The sequence below is a fragment of the Triticum aestivum genome, chromosome 5B (assembly GCF_018294505.1).
Source record: "Triticum aestivum cultivar Chinese Spring chromosome 5B, IWGSC CS RefSeq v2.1, whole genome shotgun sequence".
In the NCBI taxonomy this organism is placed as follows: domain Eukaryota; kingdom Viridiplantae; phylum Streptophyta; class Magnoliopsida; order Poales; family Poaceae; genus Triticum; species Triticum aestivum.
This window is the reverse complement of record NC_057807.1, coordinates 483,797,425-483,816,820: the sequence shown is the minus strand read 5'-3', so window position 1 is coordinate 483,816,820 and position 19,396 is coordinate 483,797,425. Positions and strand designations below refer to the sequence as shown.

At 41.3% G+C, this 19,396-nt stretch overlaps 1 protein-coding gene and 1 long non-coding RNA gene across 2 annotated transcripts; both read right to left on the bottom strand.

The window, feature by feature from the left end:
• Positions 1 to 673: 673 nt before the first annotated feature.
• On the bottom strand, positions 674 to 3,332 carry LOC123114911 (protein farnesyltransferase/geranylgeranyltransferase type-1 subunit alpha-like). The gene is made up of 4 exons (XM_044536279.1): positions 3,318 to 3,332; positions 1,791 to 1,928; positions 1,544 to 1,639; positions 674 to 1,284 (listed from the first exon to the last, which is right to left on the bottom strand). Exons 1-4 carry the CDS (start codon positions 3,330 to 3,332, stop codon positions 835 to 837), a joined length of 699 nt encoding a protein of 232 aa, XP_044392214.1. The 3' UTR covers positions 674 to 834.
• A 1,207-nt stretch (positions 3,333 to 4,539) lies between these two features.
• Positions 4,540 to 5,399, bottom strand: LOC123116550 (uncharacterized). Its single transcript, XR_006457112.1, has 3 exons — positions 5,324 to 5,399; positions 5,125 to 5,215; positions 4,540 to 4,689 (listed from the first exon to the last, which is right to left on the bottom strand). It is a non-coding gene; the product is annotated as an uncharacterized lncRNA (long non-coding RNA).
• Positions 5,400 to 19,396: the final 13,997 nt, after the last annotated feature.

The window sequence follows — 19,396 nt, the reverse complement described above, 5'->3', positions numbered from 1 at the left end:
ATATGGTGTAGTCAATGATAAGAGCCAGAAAACCTAGTGAGACAAGGAAAAATTCGTCATTGAATTAACAAAAAAAACAAAAAGGTGCTATAAACTTGGGAAAATGGAACCCACCACCCAAACAAGTTCCAATAAATGTGTCTAAAACATAGGGAAACAAAATATAAACTGACAATAATGTGTGAGTACATGAGTGAAAACATGTGCAGAGCATGATTCCGCCGTCCCAAATATAAGTCGTATTAGTTGTCTTTAAGTCAATCATAAAAGTTCGGCAAAAAAAGAGGAATACCAGCATTTACAATACCAAATAAATACACCACAAAAACAGGTGCATCTACTGATATTGATTGGGTATTGTAGGTGTTCATGTAAGTTCAAATTAAGACAAAACTAATATATATGACTCGTATTTTGGAAGGAGGGAATACAGGATGATTACATCGAGCACACATTGGTACAAAAACTAATAATTTTATGATCGTGTACATGCATTAGGTACAGATCACAACAACAGACTCAACTGTAAACAAGGCAAAGTGACTGAAGCAGATTTCAGGATTTTCACACCACCAGTGGCCGTTACTGTAACAATCTGCTCATTGGAGTTTGGTTGTTTATTATCATTCTGCTAACATGTGAATATCAGGCAGTAACATATTCACACAAGACATTGTTGGGCATGCTGTCATTGATTGATTTTTCCCGGTAAAATCAGTACAAATTTTGCTCCGCGCCAAGATCACAGGAAAGGTTTTTCATACACTGCGTCAACCCCTTCGATTGAGTTTACATCATGCTGCTAAAACTATCTTCAGCTGAATTTTCAAATGTCTAAGAAGAAAGAGTGGTCTGGTACCATGACCAGTAGTTTATCCGCAGGGGATCACATTTCTGCAGGACTGAGCAGACAACTACTGCAATATCAGCATGTCCCGTTTCAGGATCAGAGTTCTCCATTGCTTCGATGGTTCCTTTAAGATCATTTGAAGGCTGCAAACCCATGCGAAGAAGATCAAGCAGGAAGCTCAAAGCAAATACGCATGTCCAATCCTTATTCAGGACTTTGTGGCAAGCATCAGAAATGCGATTATCAGCCACCAGCAAATTGTTATCATCCTTATATAAACCTCTGAGGTATCTCCAGGGGCTTTCATTCTGAGGGTTCACCATAATGGCCTCAACTGTGTAATCTACTTCTGAGTCGCGCATTGCCGCAAGGCCCCTAAGAATTGGTGATCGTGTTACCACAAGGTATCTCCGTTGCAACAACAAAAAAACATACTTCAGTATAATTATGAATATTTGGCCTTAATTCCTCATCAGTAGAAAAAGGCACTCGCAAGGAAGAAGTTGGTTACGAGGTAAAACCACGATCAATAAAAAGTTAATAAATCAAGGACAAGAATGGAGATTGCAATACTGTTTTGATGAAATTAATGCACGATGATCCATGAAACTCTACCCGATGGTGAAGAATCTGAAGTGAAATGGCATATCGAAAATACACAAGAAAGCATCCAAAGAAGGACAAGCAAATGACCTGATTCCAAGCTGAGTTATGGAAGACATCTTCCTCAAGAAGCTGGTTGCAGTACTGCAGTTCACTCTCCCATCCACCCAATGCTTGAAGAACCCACTGCATCAATTATAGCAAATCAATTACATTATTATACCCAATATTCTCCTGGTACTAAAATTGCTTAGTACAACAGCCAAGCGAGAAGTAACAAGCTTAAAGGATACAAACATCCAACTTGTACTGAACATCAAAAGGAGATACTGCATACCTGCCTATGGGACCAAGCATGGTAGTTTTTAGCATCCATAGCAAGTATCTTCCTTGTAAAGTCATGTTCACTATTTGCAGCATCTGGTCCTATTTTCTCATTAAGCCATCTCTTGTGATGCCTGAGGGGAAAATATACCTGGAGGGTTAGTTGGAATTTCACCACAGAGAAGGAAAAGAGTCAGTTTGAATTATGAAAGGATAAAAATATAAGCAAGTGGTAACTCATGCAGAACTCCACAACCGCCAAATTGGAGATTAGTTTCTTGTCAAACGCTATGGCTGCCGCTATAGCTGCTGGGAGAGGCCGTCACGAAATCGTTTCTCCCGCGATTTTAATCTATGATTACAATTAATAATTCACATACTTATATTTTTTCGGATAGTTAACATACTCATATGGTCATCATTGTTAAGGTGGTTTGTCTATAGTGCTCCTGGTCGGCCATTTCACCACTAATATAGTAATATGGTTATACTTTATTAAATAAACAATAGGAAATTTTCTGGCCCACCTTAGAGAGCTCCCACAGGCAGTGGGAATAACATATTTGGATAGATATAACAAATATTGGTGTACTTCACTGTTAACGAGAAAGGATGCAAAACCTCGGAAGTTCATTTCAGAGCTTGGGCTGTATTGAGCTTGTTTGTCTTTTTATTTGAAAAGATCAAAATTCACAATTTGGACTTCCAATTTTTTCTAAAAATAACTCCACATGTTTATATCGATATATTCTACATGTATGCAAAGTTTAATGGTGATATATGTTAACATGTGAACTACCAAAAAACAAATTCATAACTTCGATAGCTATGAATAGTACATACATTGTTCTTTATTGAAAATTCATAAATTTTCCATTTTGTGTGGCTCAAATGTTAACGTATTTCATCATGAAACGTTTTACACTTGTAGAATGCATTCATATGAATATATGTATAGAAATCTATGACTTTTTCAGACTTTGAACTATGGTTTTTAATATTTAGAAAAATTCAAGCTCCAAAATGCCTCACTCGCAAAACCTAGCAAGTAAACAGGAATACAATTTCTAAATTAGAACAATAAGCAACGTTCCAAAAAGGTGCTATAATTTTGGGAAAATGCAACCCAATCATATGCACATAATTGAAATTCCACCCAAAAGCAAGTTTGAATGAGTTCCCAAAACAAAGAAAAATTCAATAAAATAATGGTAAAAATAATTCGTTTGAGCACATGGTTGGCACACATGTGCCACAATGCAATACAGTACAAACTCGCACAACACAAATCATTAAGTCGTTCATACATCACAACAACAAATAGCTAAGTTGATTTATTTCACTCTTTGGTAATATTGGCCCCAGCACCTGCTAGTTCCCAGCTAGCAACTTTGCATCAGTTATCATGATGTTCTTTGTCCTCCACCTTCTTGCCAAGCTCCAATGTCATATTGGCAGCTGCAGAGCACCTCGCATCATGTGGGGTTGGACTAGGATCGCTAGTGATGCTCATCTCAAAATCAGGGCATTTCAAACGTACTTCGCCGACATGCATTCCTGAAAAGATAGGAGAGTAACTGGTGGATAAGTGCTCAGAAAATAATGTCACACTAAATCTCACCCTGTACATTTTAAAACTGAACCAAAACTAAACCAAACCGAACCATTAATTTTTTATGGTTTATGATTTCGGTATGGTATGAACTTTTTATATCGTTTTGAATTCTAGATTTTATGGTATATACCAAAAAACCGTATGGTTTACCGAATAAACCGAAGTAAAAAAAATATGTATATTTCTTGGGGAGAACAACCATAGAGTAGTCCTTTTTTGTACATAAACTAGATTTCATGTTAAGCGCATCCAATTTTCTTGTAACGAATCATATTTCTCTTAATAAGAATGCTAAGCATGTCCATAACCATCCAATCCATGCATGCATATACAGTCGCATATAGTTATATACTCTTTGTATAAAAAAGATATGTGTTTTGAGTCATAAATTTACAAACTATTATATGTCATTTTCAAATTCGCGTCAACTTTGGTTTTATGGTATATACCGAAACCATACCAAAATAATTTGGTATATATTGAAACCGAACCGTATCTAAATTTCATACCATATTTACCAAAGTATTAATATCGTACAAACCGAAAAAACGTATAAACCGAACCATGTAAACCGAATGTACAGAGTAAACTAAATCAAACAGCAGTTCTGGTTTTTGCTAGCTGGAAACCTATTCAGTTCTTGACAAGTGGAATGCAATGCAATGAGTAGAGGTGATCTCTAATAGATCCGACAACGGCGCGACACATGTCTTTGGTAACCATGGACCGAACCGTGATGTTTAATAAACCTAACACTTGAATAGAGCACAGACAAGTGGTTTAGAGATATGACCTTTTGAAAACTCTTTAGCCCAAGGGGTGCTACACGGATTGGATTCAACAAACGCTAATCAGAAAGTACGTGGCACAAGACCCATTTCTATGAAATTCTTATTATTGTGCCTATATGGTCCAAGAACTCAATGCTTGTCCATTTGGAAAATTAAAGAGATAAGAGTAAAGGTATTTAGAGACACCATCTGCTAGTGAAGGTAGTACTGTGTATCTAGGGGCCATCCAATCGCAATCACAGCAGATATCATTAAGCTCCTGCATTGACAAGTGTCAAAGGTACAGATGGCATTTAAAATTTTAATGCATCAGTGCAGCGCGAAGTTTCTTACCATGCATTTATCGCGTTGTGCGAGTGCCTCCTTAAATTTCAATTCCATTCTATTAGTGCTCTTGGTTTTCCCATCATCGCCAGAGAAAATTAGATTGGCAACTTTCATTATATTTGAGCTAGGTTCCTTATATTTCTCCATTGTTGACAACACTTCTTTTGTCATCTTCTTTTCTGCATAAGGTTTAAACATGATGAGTAATGGAAATGTGGAACTCATACATAAATTAAAATCATGGGTGACACTGCCGCAATAGCGGCGCTATCACGAATCTGAAACGGCTGCGCTATCTGCATGGCATGGGAAATTGCCGGAGATTGCAGCATTCCTTCCTTACTCATCGTGGCCAAATCCATGCCGCAATTTCTGTTCGCCGGCGATTTTAAACTATGAACTCATATAGAAATAACTTCTTGCCAAAATATGCCACACTTCTAACAGACGATTTGTCCACAGTTTAAAGTGAGGAACACGACAGTTTAACACAGAACTTTGGGAAATATATGGCTCCCAGCAAAACATGCCCACAATGTTTGCCACAAAACAATGACAATTCTAGAAGTGATTATCAATCTAACGATGTTTAGATGTGTAAAATGGTAGAATACCAGTCTTAATTTTCTGAATGTCCATCTTAATTTTATGAATGTCCATATCACATTGAGCACTTCCATCTTGAAGTATGAATTCCTTACGAAGCTGAAACAAAGAGGGGATGAATTTACATAAGATTCTCAACTAGAACAAAATATAAGAAACACAAGCATCATTTTTTTCCTGAAACAAAAGAGAAGACATATAACATACAATAGAATCCCGTATTTTCTTAATCTCTACCACGGAATCACGAATCTGATCATTGCTATTCTCAGTGACGCCACCTTCAATGAAATTAAGAACACATAGGTTAAAAAGTTGGAGGACCAATAACCAATAATAGGGAAAACAAGCTGTCTTGCGATCGCAACCTGACTTAGGCGCTTTCATGATTTGGCGTTCCAATGCACCATCCTTCATTTCAACATCAATACGTGGTTCCTGATACAACCATTTATTCAAATGACCTAGGTCTATATTACTCACAATAATATCAAGTGCATAGGAAAAACAAAAATGAATAGTGCAACAACCTAAAATGGAGAGAGAGAGATAATAAGGCACTACTAGAATAACTCGGGACAAAACCAGATTCTAGTAGCGTAACTGAAGTATCTGTGCATGTGCTTGGCCACTGTTCATCAATCAAGGTGACTGCTAGCTAGCTAGCTTGCACGTATGTATGCTGCTGCTCTCTGGTGAATTTATCAAGCGATCAAAAGCCAACAATATTAGCCAGGACTTCCCACACACAAAAAAACAAGACTTGCCTAACTTATGGTCGCTATTTGGTCACCAAAAAAAATGTTATGATCACTATATCGTAGGTAGATGCAACCAACAGATAATTTTTAACAACTACTCAAGCAGAAAATAGTTAAACATTTCAGTTGTACATTCTTATGGTTGCATCATTTAAGAAATAGTATGACCGAGATGGCCTCTCCCATTTCTGCAAGTATATGAATAAGTATAGTTTTTTTTTGCAGGGAATGAACAAGTACAGTTTGACATAGCAAAATAAAAATTACTGCATATCGTAGTTATTAAAAAGAGAGTTACACGAACTAAGAAGGGAGGGGTTTCTGCTTGTTGTGGTTGCCTATACTGTATCCCTAGGCCCAGTTTTGTACCGTCGCCCTGACGTATGCCTGCGTGCGCCCATGCTTCTGATCGGCTCCGGCCATCCTCCGATGCGATGCGCCTTCTCTACTGCCGCATGGGGGTGAGACTAGGCTTCGCCGCTGCCACCATATCTCCATCGCCTAGCTAACATTTTCTTTATTTTTATTTCGAGGCGGGAGCAATCCCGGTACACACAAGGAAAGAGCATATGTTCTGGGTTGGGCCTCCAATGCGCATCGAGACCGACCACTACACAATTAACACAACACATCATTTTAACGACCCCCTAAACTATCACATTTTGACCCCTCAAAAGACTAGGATCCCGCTACAAATCAGATGTCAGATTTTTTTACCGTGGCAAATCGAACCTTTTATAGCGTTTTAGAAAAACTATCACATCTCATTCCTAAAAAAGGAAAAAATCTATCACATCTGGGACGCATCAATCCTAGAAAGGAAAAAATCTATCACATCTAGCGGTGGGGCGATTAGTACTACACTACTACTACAGAATCAGTTTTGGTCGATTTATTGCTTGGAAGTCGCTTGATCTTGGTGCGAGTACCAGAGGGAAAATTAACCAGATGCAATCTAGCTAGCTAGCGATCCAGCAGAATCTCACCCCGATTCGTCCAGCCATAGCTGCTTGGGTTCACGCCCGATTCGTCCCCAGCGCATGACGGCATGAGCAACGCCACCCACCATCTTCTTCGTCCTGCACCCGACGTGTCCCCACGCTTCCTACCCTCACCGCTCGCCACCCTCAACTCAACGAAGGCGGATACGACCAACTAGGGCGCAGTCAAGAAAAACCGCGGCGGCGAAATCCCCACATCTGTCCCTTCCGATCGACCCCTTACCCGTATGTGCATGCGAGATGCGCCCCCCTATACCACGATCAGATCGGATTCAGATTTACCAGGGGGCGCAACAAATAACAGCAAAGAGCTCCGTCGACGACCTATAGCTAGCAGCCAGGCAAGACGTGCTCCACTCACCTCTGGCACGGCGACGAGCTCCGGGGCCGTGCCGCGCTGCTCCTGCGCCCGCGGCGTCACTCCCTTCAACTTCGTCACCATCTTTAACTCCCTCCTCTTTTTCCGCCCCATACGATTCAGCCTCTCTTGCTAGGGTTTTTGGGGGCCAAGTGCGGCGGCTGGGTGGCTACACCTACCCTGCCGGTGGGTTTTCGGCCTTTGTACGAGGAGAGGGCGAAGCGAAAGACAGAAATGGCAGGGCTTGAATGCCTGTTTCTCTGCGAGCGCGTGATTTCCACTTTGGAAGACTACACTAGTTGTCTACCCGACGGACTAGGAATTTTTGGAAGTTTGTAAATATTGTGCATAGAAAGTTTCCATAAGTATACATTTTTTGCTTTAAAATCTTACAAATATTTATTTATGTATATATCTTTTAGTACTAGCCATTTTCCTAGTGTACAAATAATATATTTCATAGTACTCCCTCTGTCCCAAATTACTTGTCGCAAGAATGGATGTACCTAGACATTTTTTAGCTCTAAATACATACATTTCTACGACAAGTAGTTCGGGACGGAGGGAGTATAATATATATCTTTTAGGACCACCACCTTCTTCCTCCTGCACCCGACGCATCCTTGCTTCCTACTCGTCGGTGCCTCGCCGCCACCACTTGCGGAGGGTATGCTCGGACAGCCGCCACCAACAGGACGCATCAGAAGACCAACTAGGATGCATTCGAGCAAAGCTGCAGCGGCAAAATTCGGACGCCGAGGACCTCCCATAGTCGCACGATCGAGTAATCATCAAATCAAACTAGCCGCGTGAGAGCATTTCTATGTCTGATTCATCTCAGATCTATCGATCCCCTACCACAATCAGATTTAGATTGACTAGTGCAGCCCAACAACAAGAATTAACTCTGTCCGATCTATCCGCTAGAGCAGCCAAAGCCAAGCAATATGAGTGTTTGCGTAAACCACGATCAGATCTACCAACTATCCAACCAAAAAGAACTATGTGTCTGTGTGATCCAGTCACCTCCTGCACGTCGATGAGTTGCTTCTCTGTGGCCATGCCGGGCTGCTCCTGTGCCCACGGAGTCACTCCCTTCATCTCCGTTACCATCTTCGCCATGTCCGGGGGTTAAATGATTATGCCTCGATCACCAATACCTAGCTAGGGTTCTGCGGGCTCGCTGCGGCGGTTGGGTGCCTAGCTAGGTGGGTTAATTAGGATCAAGGGAACGCGCTCACTTGTGAAGGGAATGGAAGAAAGTGGAAAGAGGACAATTGGACAAAGATGGCCAGTGTTGTGCGAGCGCGTGGAAGCGAGGCACAAGCACACACGCGTTCTTTTACCATATACGGTCTATATATCATGAAGATGATTAATTCCTACCAAAATCATGTCTCATTTCTGTTTTTTTATTTTTATTTTTTTCTAATGGCAGGATGATGCACTCTTTTGCTGACCGAGACCTACTTGTTAAACAAGAAAATGAAAACAATTTGAAACTCACAACAAAAAGATAAGAGTGATCAAACAACAACAACACCTAGTAAGCAATTTGCAATACTATCGGACTCAAAGAAGGGAAGAAACAATGAAAGGCTAAACTTTTTCATTTTATTAGTACTCCCTCCGATTCATAATAAGTGTCAGCAGGTTTGAATTAAAGTTACACTTATGTTGGATCAGAGGGAGTAACAAGTAAATGTTCAGTTTGGTGAAAAGAAACATGGACTATTGCGGCAGTATCAAAAATGGATTAAAAAAGTACCCAAGACAATATTTCTTCGATGAAAGGAAGTAAAGTATATAGTAGAATCAAATGGGAAAAGAATAGTACTATAAATGGTTCAATGAAATTACCGAACCAATAAATGGTAGCGTTGAGCTTGTGTGGTTCAAGACCTCATCAGGGGAATGATTTGTAAAGCCAACATCTTGATTGGCATGTGAGATCAGCACTTGATTTGAACCTGGCAAATTATCGTCACAACCTATATCTTCTTCCATTACTACTTCTTGAGCCACTAGTTCAGTTTTCACAGGGGATTCATGTTTGTCCCTGCTAAGGGTAAGTTGGGTCCCTTCAGTAACTATCAACTTGTCATTACAACCTATTTCTTCTTCCATCAAAACTTCTTCCCTCTCTTCATTTTCTACCTGGGCTTTAAATTATGCCCCTCTAGGAACTGGTGGTAACATGTCACCACAACCTATATTGTCTTCCACAGCCATTTCTTCTACCTCTGCATTTTCTGTTGGAGCTTCAAGTTGAGCCTCTCTAGAAACATCCCCAAGTTGTTGTGAATATATTTTAGTGTACGCTGATGGAGTGGAATTTAGATCCACAGACAGATTAAGCCCCTCATCCGACTGCACAGTTATTTCGAAGGTAGGTGTCACACAATGTCCTGGTATTTCATCATATGTGACAAAAGATTAATTTATATGCAATATTTTCATTAGAATTATCTTCATATTTGCAACATGAAAGTAAGAAAGATACCTCTTGGAACTGTAGTGTGATTTGTTTCCAAGGAAGCCATATCATTTATGTTTGACATGCTGCCGCGAGTGATAATTCCAACTTTAGGAGAGACCACAATGTTGTCGGATTTCTTCTAACGAGCAGTCATCGAGGAGGTTTTCTTTCGAGTATTGCGAGAAATCTTGCTCCAGACTACCAAACTACAGTCAGAATATGTGCTTTGAATATGTTGGAACAGTAATGCCTCTTGAATTCATAAGAAATGGCATCACATACTCATTCTTTTGATCAAAGAAATGGTCAAACAGAAAAGGATAAAAAAATCTTGGATCTCGATTATAAAGCCTATAGGAATTCTGCAGTCCAAGTGGGCCTCTTCACAAAACTCTTGCACATAAAAAATGAGATGAAAGTTTTTGTCACATGATGACATCCTTGTTATATAAGGTAAAAAACAGAAGATAGGTAGTTTAACTCGCACAACCACAAATTACTTCTATGTACAGTAAACTCCTTCGAATCGCCTAATGCGCACCCCCGGTATATTGTGGGGAACATGCTAACAAATTTCCCACCACACTTAGAGGAATGTAAATAAGAAGCTTGAAACTTGGAACAATATTCACATGTGCATGCCACTCTAGTTTTTGCTAAACTTATCGTGCCCCAAATGGCCAGCATATGATTTCAAATATAGGCTTTATTGACAATGAACTACCTAAAATTAGAATGTGGATGCATCACAATTTTTTCTCACCATTAAGCGGATACTCGTATGTACTTGCATGTGTTTATACGAAATAATTATCAATAGAAATCATATGGACAATGGCAAAGTATGAAGACACCAAATGGCCATGACATATATGTTGTGTGAAAATGTCTATAAATCTACTGACATGTATTTTGTTTAAGTATTCACAAAAATTATAAGAATGCAGCAATTTTATCATTTACCATTGGAACTCGAGCAAACCAAATACCATATGGAAATAAAAGGTTAGAATAGAGAACCATCAACTTTAGCCACTACGTACATACACAACCAATCTGCTAAATCTAGGAGCACAACTCCGAAGAAACAAGATGGCAATGGCAAGACTTAACAAATGGAACTTTCTTGTGATTATCACATCCTTGAGAGTTCACTACCAAATCGAGAACACGCTGCTATAACTTCAACTCTTGCTATGGTTCCTAGCTACTATAGTTAGGATAGATTGTACGAGAGATTCTAAGACCTCTTACAAGGGATGTAGGAACTGTATATGACTTGTTAGATTTAAGACATGTATGGTTGTGGATCCCCAAATATCTGGAACCTAACATAGTGAGTTGATGGATCAAAGAGTAGAGTTAGATGTTCTTTGACTGGTGGTAGAGGGTTAGATGTGTACTAAGGTGTGGTTGTGGGAAACACTACACATGGTAGTAATGTAATAGTTTTTATTATATTGTTTCATACATACCAATATGAAGGTATTTTCAAAATTATACTAAAATCCATGGACTCACATGAATTTTATTCATTTAACTCACTTTGAAAAATCTTAGATATAGTATATGAATATACATAGAATGATAAAGTAATATATATACTACCACATGCTAGTATATAAGATATGATGGTAACTACCACCCGGTGGTAGTATATGAGACATGAGAGTAACTACCACAGGGAGGGATTATGGAGGAGATCCCAAGAGATACAAATCCCCTGACATTATTTGATAAAAGAACTGACTTGTGGCCATGTGAATCATAATTGAAAATAAAATCTTGAGAAATCAAAGGCTTCAAAACCCTACGGAGAAATAGAATCACATAGGTCCATCTTAAATCCAAACTACCCGGGGCTCAATCAAACTGCTATAAGGTAACACAACAATGAAAGACATATAATGTCCTTACATTTCAAGAGTTGTGGTGAGGCTCCAATGATGGTGGTAGGGATGAATTTGAAAGAAGTATAATATATGATGTAGTTCACTAGTCAGGTAAAAACATGTGGAAAGCCTCATAAGACAAACAAGAATGGAAACATTGAATTAACAAAAATAAATCAACCATCCAAAAAGGTGCAACAATTTGATCGATATTTCTAGTAAAATTAGTACAGATGTTGCAGTGCCAAATCGAGAACGCCGCCATACCTCAAACACTTGGTATGGCTCCAGCCAACTATAATTGGGATCAGCCGCATGGAGAGATGCCAAGTACTGATAGAAGGATTGTCGGGTGTAGAGATGGCCCGGTAGATTGGTGGAGGCTATGGTTATGGATGCCAAGATTCAAATCCTAACACACTAAGTTGAAGGATCAAAGGGTAAGTTTAGAAGTGTTATGCGCAAAGGCAAGGTTGTGGGATGAGCGGGGGTGTTATTGGGATCTCGAGCGCTGGGAGGAGACCGAGCATAGGAGAAGAAATGTCATTGGAGATGGAGAGTTGGTGGAGGATGAGAGGGAAATGACGATGGAGATGAGGAAAGGGACGGGCTAGGGTAAGTTGGGGAAATTTTTATGGGGGCGCGTTTGTTTGTTCCTTTTTAGAGAGGGAAAGCGCGTTTGTTTGTTGGAAGCACAAGAAAGTCATGTTTTAATTCCCTTCTTCTTTCTGTTTTTTCGCTGCCTTGATTAGGAATCTTTTATTGGTGCCAGCTTAGAATATATGCAGAGAGGAATAGTTTAGGGGATCTCATGATATGCACATCCCCTAGTATTATTTGATTAAGAAAACAAAAGTATGTTCACATGAATCACAATTGGAAATATAATCTCTGATCAAATTTAAAGGGAAACCGAAGGCTCGAAAAAGCTACCAGGAGAAACTAGAATCACCTAGCTCCTTAATCCAAACAACTCATTTCTCGACAAAAACTGCTACAAGGTCCCACAATAAGGAAAGGTGATGATGTGCTTCACTTCGAGAACAGCAGTCGCATTGTGGCAGCCTCCCATGAGGGTGCAAGAATAGTTACAATACTCCTTCTATTTCTTTTCTTTTTACACCGTTGTCTAAAGTTGAACTCTTCAAAGTTGGATCAAATTTATATTAATAACATTTGCAATACAAAATTAATATAATCAAATCCATCGTGGAATATATGTTCCTTCTATATGTTCAGATCATATTTATTTGATGTTGTAAATCCTGATATTTTTTAATTTAAATTTGGACGAACTTTACGAATTTAACTTTAGAGAAATCTAATATGCATAGTAAAAAAGAAAAGGAGGAAGTATATGGTGTAGTCAATGATAAGAGCCAGAAAACCTAGTGAGACAAGGAAAAATCCGTCATTAAATTAACAAAACAAACCAAAAAGGTGCTATAAACTTGGGAAAATGGAACCCACCACCCAAACAAGTTCAAATAAATGTGTCTAAAACATAGGGAAACAAAATATAAACTGACAATAATGTGTGAGTACATGACTAAAAACATGTGCAGAGCATGATTCCGCCGTCCCAAATATAAGTCGTATTAGTTGTCTTTAAGTCAATCATAAAAGTTCGGCAAAAAAAAGAGAAATACAAGCACTTACAATACCAAATAAATACACTACAAAAACAGGTGCATCTACTGATACTGATTGGGTATTGTAGGTGTTGATGTAAGTTCAAATTAAGACAAAACTAATATATATTACTCGTATTTTGGAAGGAGGGAATACAGGATGATTACATCGAGCACACATTGGTACAAAAACTAATAATTTGATGATCGTGTACATGCATTAGGTACAGATCACAACAACAGACTCAACTGTAAACAAGGCAAAGTGACTGAAGCAGATTTCAGGATTTTCACACCACCAGTGGCCGTTACTGTAACAATCTGCTCATTGGAGTTTGGTTGTTTATTCTCATTCTGCTAACATGTGAATATCAGGCACTAACATATTCACACAAGACATTGTTGGGCATGCTGTCATTGATTGATTTTTCCCGGTAAAATCAGTACAAATTTTGCTCCGCGCCAAGATCACAGGAAAGGTTTTTCATACACTGCGTCAACCCCTTCGATTGAGTTTACATCATGCTGCTAAAACTATCTTCAGCTGAATTTTCAAATGTCTAAGAAGAAAGAGTGGTCTGGTACCATGACCAGTAGTTTATCTGCAGGGGATCACATTTCTGCAGAATTGAGCAGACAGCTACTGCAATATCAGCATGTCCCGTTTCAGGATCAGAGTTCTCCATTGCTTCAATGGTTCCTTTAAGATCATCTGAAGGCTACAAACCCATGCGAAGAAGATCAAGCAGGAAGCTCAAAGCAAATACACATGTCTAGTCCTTATTCAGGACCTTGAGGCAAGCATCAGAAATGCGATTAGGAGCCACCAGCAAATTGTTATCATCCTTATATAAACCTCTGAGGTATCTCCAGGGGCTTTCATTCTAAGGGTTCACCATAATGGCCTCAACTGTGTAATCTATTTCTGAGTCGCGCATTGCCGCAAGGCCCCCAAGAATTGGTGATCGTGTTACCACAAGGTATCTCTGTTGCAACAACAAAAAAAAACATACTTCAGTATAATTATGAATATTTGGCCTTAATTCCTCATCGGTAGAAAAAGGCACTCGCAAGGAAGAAGTTGGTTACGAGGTAAAACCAAGATCAATAAAAAGTTAATAAATCAAGAACAAGAATGGAGATTGCGAGGCTGTTTTGATGAAATTAAGGCACGATGATCTATGAAACTCTACGATGGTGAAGAATCTGAAGTGAAATGTCATATCATAAACACACAAGAAAGCATCCAAAGAAGGACAAGCAAATGACCTGATTCCAAGCTGAGTTATTGAAGATATCTGTTGGAAATATGCCCTAGAGGCAATAATAAAAGTATTATTATATTTCAATGTTCATGATAAATGTCTTTTATTCATGCTATAACTGTATTATCCGGAAATCGTAATACACGTGTGAATACTTAGACCACAATATGTCCCTGGTGAGCCTCTAGTTGACCAGCTCGTTGTGATCAACAGATAGTCATGGTTTCCTGACTATGGACATTGGATGTCGTTGATAACGGGATCACATCATTAGGAGAATGATGTGATGGACAAGACCCAATCCTAAGCATAGCATAAAAGATCGTGTAGTTCGTTTTGCTAGAGCTTTGCCAGTGTCAAGTATCTCTTCCTTCGACCATGAGATCGTGTAACTCCCGGATACCGTAAGAGTGCCTTGGGTGTATCAAACGTCACAACGTAACTGGGTGACTATAAAGGTGCATTACAGGTATCTCCGAAAGTAGCTGTTGGGTTGACACGGATCGAGACTGGGATTTGTCACTCCGTATGACGGAGAGGTATCTCTGGGCCCACTCGGTAATGCATCATCATAATGAGCTCAATGTGACCAAGGTGTTGGACACGGGATCATGCATTACGGTACGAGTAAAGTGACTTGCCGGTAACGAGACTGAACAAGGTATTGGGATACCGACGATCGAGTCTCGGGCAAGTAACGTACCGATTGACAAAGGGAATTGCATACAGGGTTTGATCGAATCCTCGACATCGTGGTTCATCCGATGACAACATCGAGGAGCATGTGGGAGCCATCATGGGTATCCAGATCCCGCTGTTGGTTATTGACTGAGAGCGTCTCGGTCATGTCTGCATGTCTCCCGAACCCGTAGGGTCTACACACTTAAGGTTCGGTGACGCTAGGGTTATTAGGAAGACTAGTATGTGACTACCGAATGTTGTTCGGAGTCCCGGATGGGATCCTGGACGTCACGAGGAGATCCGGAAGGGTCCGGAGGTAAAGATTTATATATGGGAAGTTGTCAAACAGACACCGGGAAGTTTCGGGGTCATACCGGTATTGTACCGGGGCCACCGGAAGGGTTCCGGGGGTCCACCGGGAGGGGCCACCCCTCCCGGGGGGCCACATGGGCTGCGTGGGGCAGGGAGCCAGCCCCTGGTGGGCTGGCCGCACCCCCTCCCTTGGGCCCATGCGCCTAGGGTTGAGGGGGGAACCCTAGAGGGGGCGCCCCCCTTGGCTTGGGGGGCAAGCCACCCTCTCCCCTCTCCCCTAGGCCGCCGCACCCCCCCCTAGATGGGTTCTAGGGGGCCGGCCCCCTTCTCCCTTCCCCCTATAAATAGAGGGGTGAGGGGAGGGCAGCCGCACCACCCTCCAAGGCGCAGCCCTCCCCTCCCCAACACCTCTCCTCCTCCGTTGTGTGCTTGGCGAAGCCCTGTCGGAGTACTGCCTCTCCACCATCACCACGCCGTCGTGCTGCCGGTGGAGCTGTCTTCCTCAACCTCTCCTTCCCCCTTGCTGGATCAAGAAGGAGGAGACGTCTCCCGTCCCGTACGTGTGTTGAACGCGGAGGTGCTGTCCGTTCAGCACTTGGTCATCGGTGATTCGAATCACGTCGAGTACGACTACATCATCACCTTGCAAGCTTCCGCACGCGATCTACAAGTGGTATGTAGATGCAAACTCTCTCCCTTGACTCGTTGCTTAGATGAACTCATAGATGGATCTTGGTGAAACCGTAGGAAAATTTTTAATTTTCTGCAACGTTCCCCAACAGTGGCATCATGAGCTAGGTCTATGCGTAGTTCTCTTTGCACGAGTAGAACACAATTTTGTTGTGGGCGTGGATTTTGTCATCTTACTTGCCTCTACTAGTCTTTTCTTGCTCAACGGTATTGTGGGATGAAGCGGCCCGGACCAACCTTACACGTACGCTTACGTGAGACCGGTTCCACCGACTGACATGCACTAGTTGCATAAGGTGGCTGGCGGGTGTCTGTCTCTCCCACTTTAGTTGGAGCGGAATCGATGAACAGGGCCCTTATGAAGGGTAAATAGAAGTTGACAAAATCACGTTGTGGTGATTCGTAGGTAAGAAAACGTTCTTGCTAGAACCCAATTGCAGCCACGTAAAAGATGCAACAACAATTAGAGGACGTCTAACTTGTTTTTGCAGCGATTGATCATGTGATGTGATATGGCCAGAAGTTGTGATGAATGATGAATTGTGATGTATGAGATCATGTTCTTTGTAATAGGATTCACGACTTGCATGTCGATGAGTATGACAACCGGCAGGAGCCATAGGAGTTGTCTTTATTTTTTGTATGACCTGCGTGTCATTGAATAACGCCATGTAAACTACTTTACTTTATTGCTAAACGTTAGTCATAGAAGTAGAAGTAGTCGTTGGCGTGACAACTTCATGAAGACACGATGATGGAGATCATGATGATGGAGATCATGGTGTCAAGCCGGTGACAAGATGATCATGGAGCCCCGAAGATGAAGATCAATGGAGCTATATGATATTGGCCATATCATGTCACAACTATATAATTGCATGTGATGTTTATTATGTATTATGCATCTTGTTTACTTAGGACGACGGTAGTAAATAAGATGATCCCTTATAAAATTTCAAGAAGTGTTCTCCCCTAACTGTGCACCGTTGCTACAGTTCGTCGCTTCTAAGCACCACGTGATGATCGGGTGTGATGGATTCTTACGTTCACATACAACGGGTGTAAGACAGTTTTACACAGCGAAAACACTTAGGGTTAACTTGACGAGCCTAGCATGTGCAGACATGGCCTCGGAACACGGAGACCGAAAGGTCGAACACGAATCGTATGGAAGATACGATCAACATGAGAATGTTCACCGACGATGACTAGTCCGTCTCACGTGATGATCGGACACGGGCTAGTCGACTCGGATCGTGTAACACTTAGATGACTAGAGGGATGTCTAATCTAAGTGGGAGTTCATAATTTGATTAGAACTTTATTATCATGAACTTAGTCTAAAACCTTTGCAAATATGTCTTGTAGATCAATGGCCAACGCTAATGTCAACATGAACTTCAACGCGTTCCTAGAGAAAACCAAGCTGAAAGATGATGGCAGCAACTATACGGACTGGGTCCGGAACCTGAGGATCATCCTCATAGCTGCCAGGAAACAATATGTCCTAGAAGGACCGCTAGGTGACGCTCCCGTCCCAGAGAACCAAGACATTATGAATGCTTGGCAGTCTCGTGCTGATGATTACTCCCTCGTTCAGTGCGGCATGCTTTACAGCTTAGAACCGGGGCTCCAAAAGCGTTTTGAGCACCACGGAGCATATGAGATGTTCGAAGAGCTGAAACTAGTTTTTCAAGCTCATGCCCGGGTCGAGAGATATGATGTCTCCGACAAGTTCTACAGTTGTAAGATGGAGGAAAACAGTTCTGTCAGTGAGCACATCCTGAAGATGTCTGGGTTGCACAACCGTATGACCCAGCTGAACATTAACCTCCCAGATGAGGCGGTCATTGACAGAATCCTCCAGTCGCTCCCACCAAGCTACAAGAGCTTTGTGATGAACTACAACATGCAGGGGATGGAAAAGACCATTCCTGAAGTGTTCTCGATGCTGAAGTCAGCAGAGGCTGAAATCAAGAAAGAACATCAAGTGTTGATGGTCAATAAGACCACTAAGTTCAAGAAGGGCAAGGGTAAGAAGAACTTCAAGAAGGACGGCAAAGATGTTGCCGCGCCTGGTAAGCCAGTTACCGGGAAGAAGTCAAAGAATGGACCCAAGCCTGAGACTGAGTGCTTTTATTGCAAGGGGAAGGGTCACTGGAAGCGGAACTGCCCCAAATACTTAGCGGATAAGAAGGCCGGCAACACCAAAGGTATATTTGATATACATGTGATTGATGTGTACCTTACCAGTACTCGTAGTAACTCCTGGGTATTTGATACCGGTGCCGTTGCTCATATTTGTAACTCACAGCAGGAGCTGCGGAATAAACGGAGACTGGCGAAGGACGAGGTGACGATGCGCGTCGGGAATGGTTCCAGAGTCGATGTGATCGCCGTCGGCACGCTGCCTCTACATTTACCTACGGGATTAGTTTTGAACCTTAATAATTGTTATTTAGTGCCAAGTTTGAGCATGAACATTGTATCTGGATCTCGTTTAATACGAGATGGCTACTCATTTAAGTCTGAGAATAATGGTTGTTCGATTTATATGAGAGATATGTTTTATGGTCATGCTCCGATGGTCAATGGTTTATTCTTAATGAATCTCGAGCGTAATATTACACATGTTCATAGTGTAGATGCCAAAAGATTTAAAGTTGATAACGATAGTCCCACATACTTGTGGCACTGCCGCCTTGGTCACATTGGTGTCAAGCGCATGAAGAAGCTCCATGCCGATGGACTTTTAGAGTCTCTTGATTATGAATCGTTTGACACGTGCGAACCATGCCTTTTGGGCAAAATGACCAAGACTCCGTTCTCCGGAACAATGGAGCGAGCAACCAACTTGTTGGAAATCATACATACCGATGTGTGCGGTCCAATGAGCGTTGAGGCTCGCGGAGGATATCGTTATGTTCTCACTCTCACAGATGACTTGAGTAGATATGGGTATGTCTACTTAATGAAACACAAGTCTGAGACCTTTGAAAAGTTCAAGGAATTTCAGAATGAGGTAGAGAATCAACGTGACCGAAAGATAAAATTCTTACGATCAGATCGTGGAGGAGAATACTTAAGTCACGAATTTGGTACACACTTAAGGAAATGTGGAATCGTTTCACAGCTCACGCCGCCTGGAACACCTCAGCGAAACGGTGTGTCCGAACGTCGTAATCGCACCCTATTGGATATGGTGCGGTC

Bases quoted from the DNA above. Each gene is read 5' to 3' on its own strand.
- LOC123114911 (XM_044536279.1), bottom strand. The intron at 1,640-1,790 runs GTATGCAGTATC...TAATTGATGCAG, and splicing joins ATGCTTGGTCCCATAGGCAG to TGGGTTCTTCAAGCATTGGG. The intron at 1,285-1,543 runs GTCATTTGCTTG...ATTATACTGAAG, and splicing joins ATAACTCAGCTTGGAATCAG to TATGTTTTTTTGTTGTTGCA.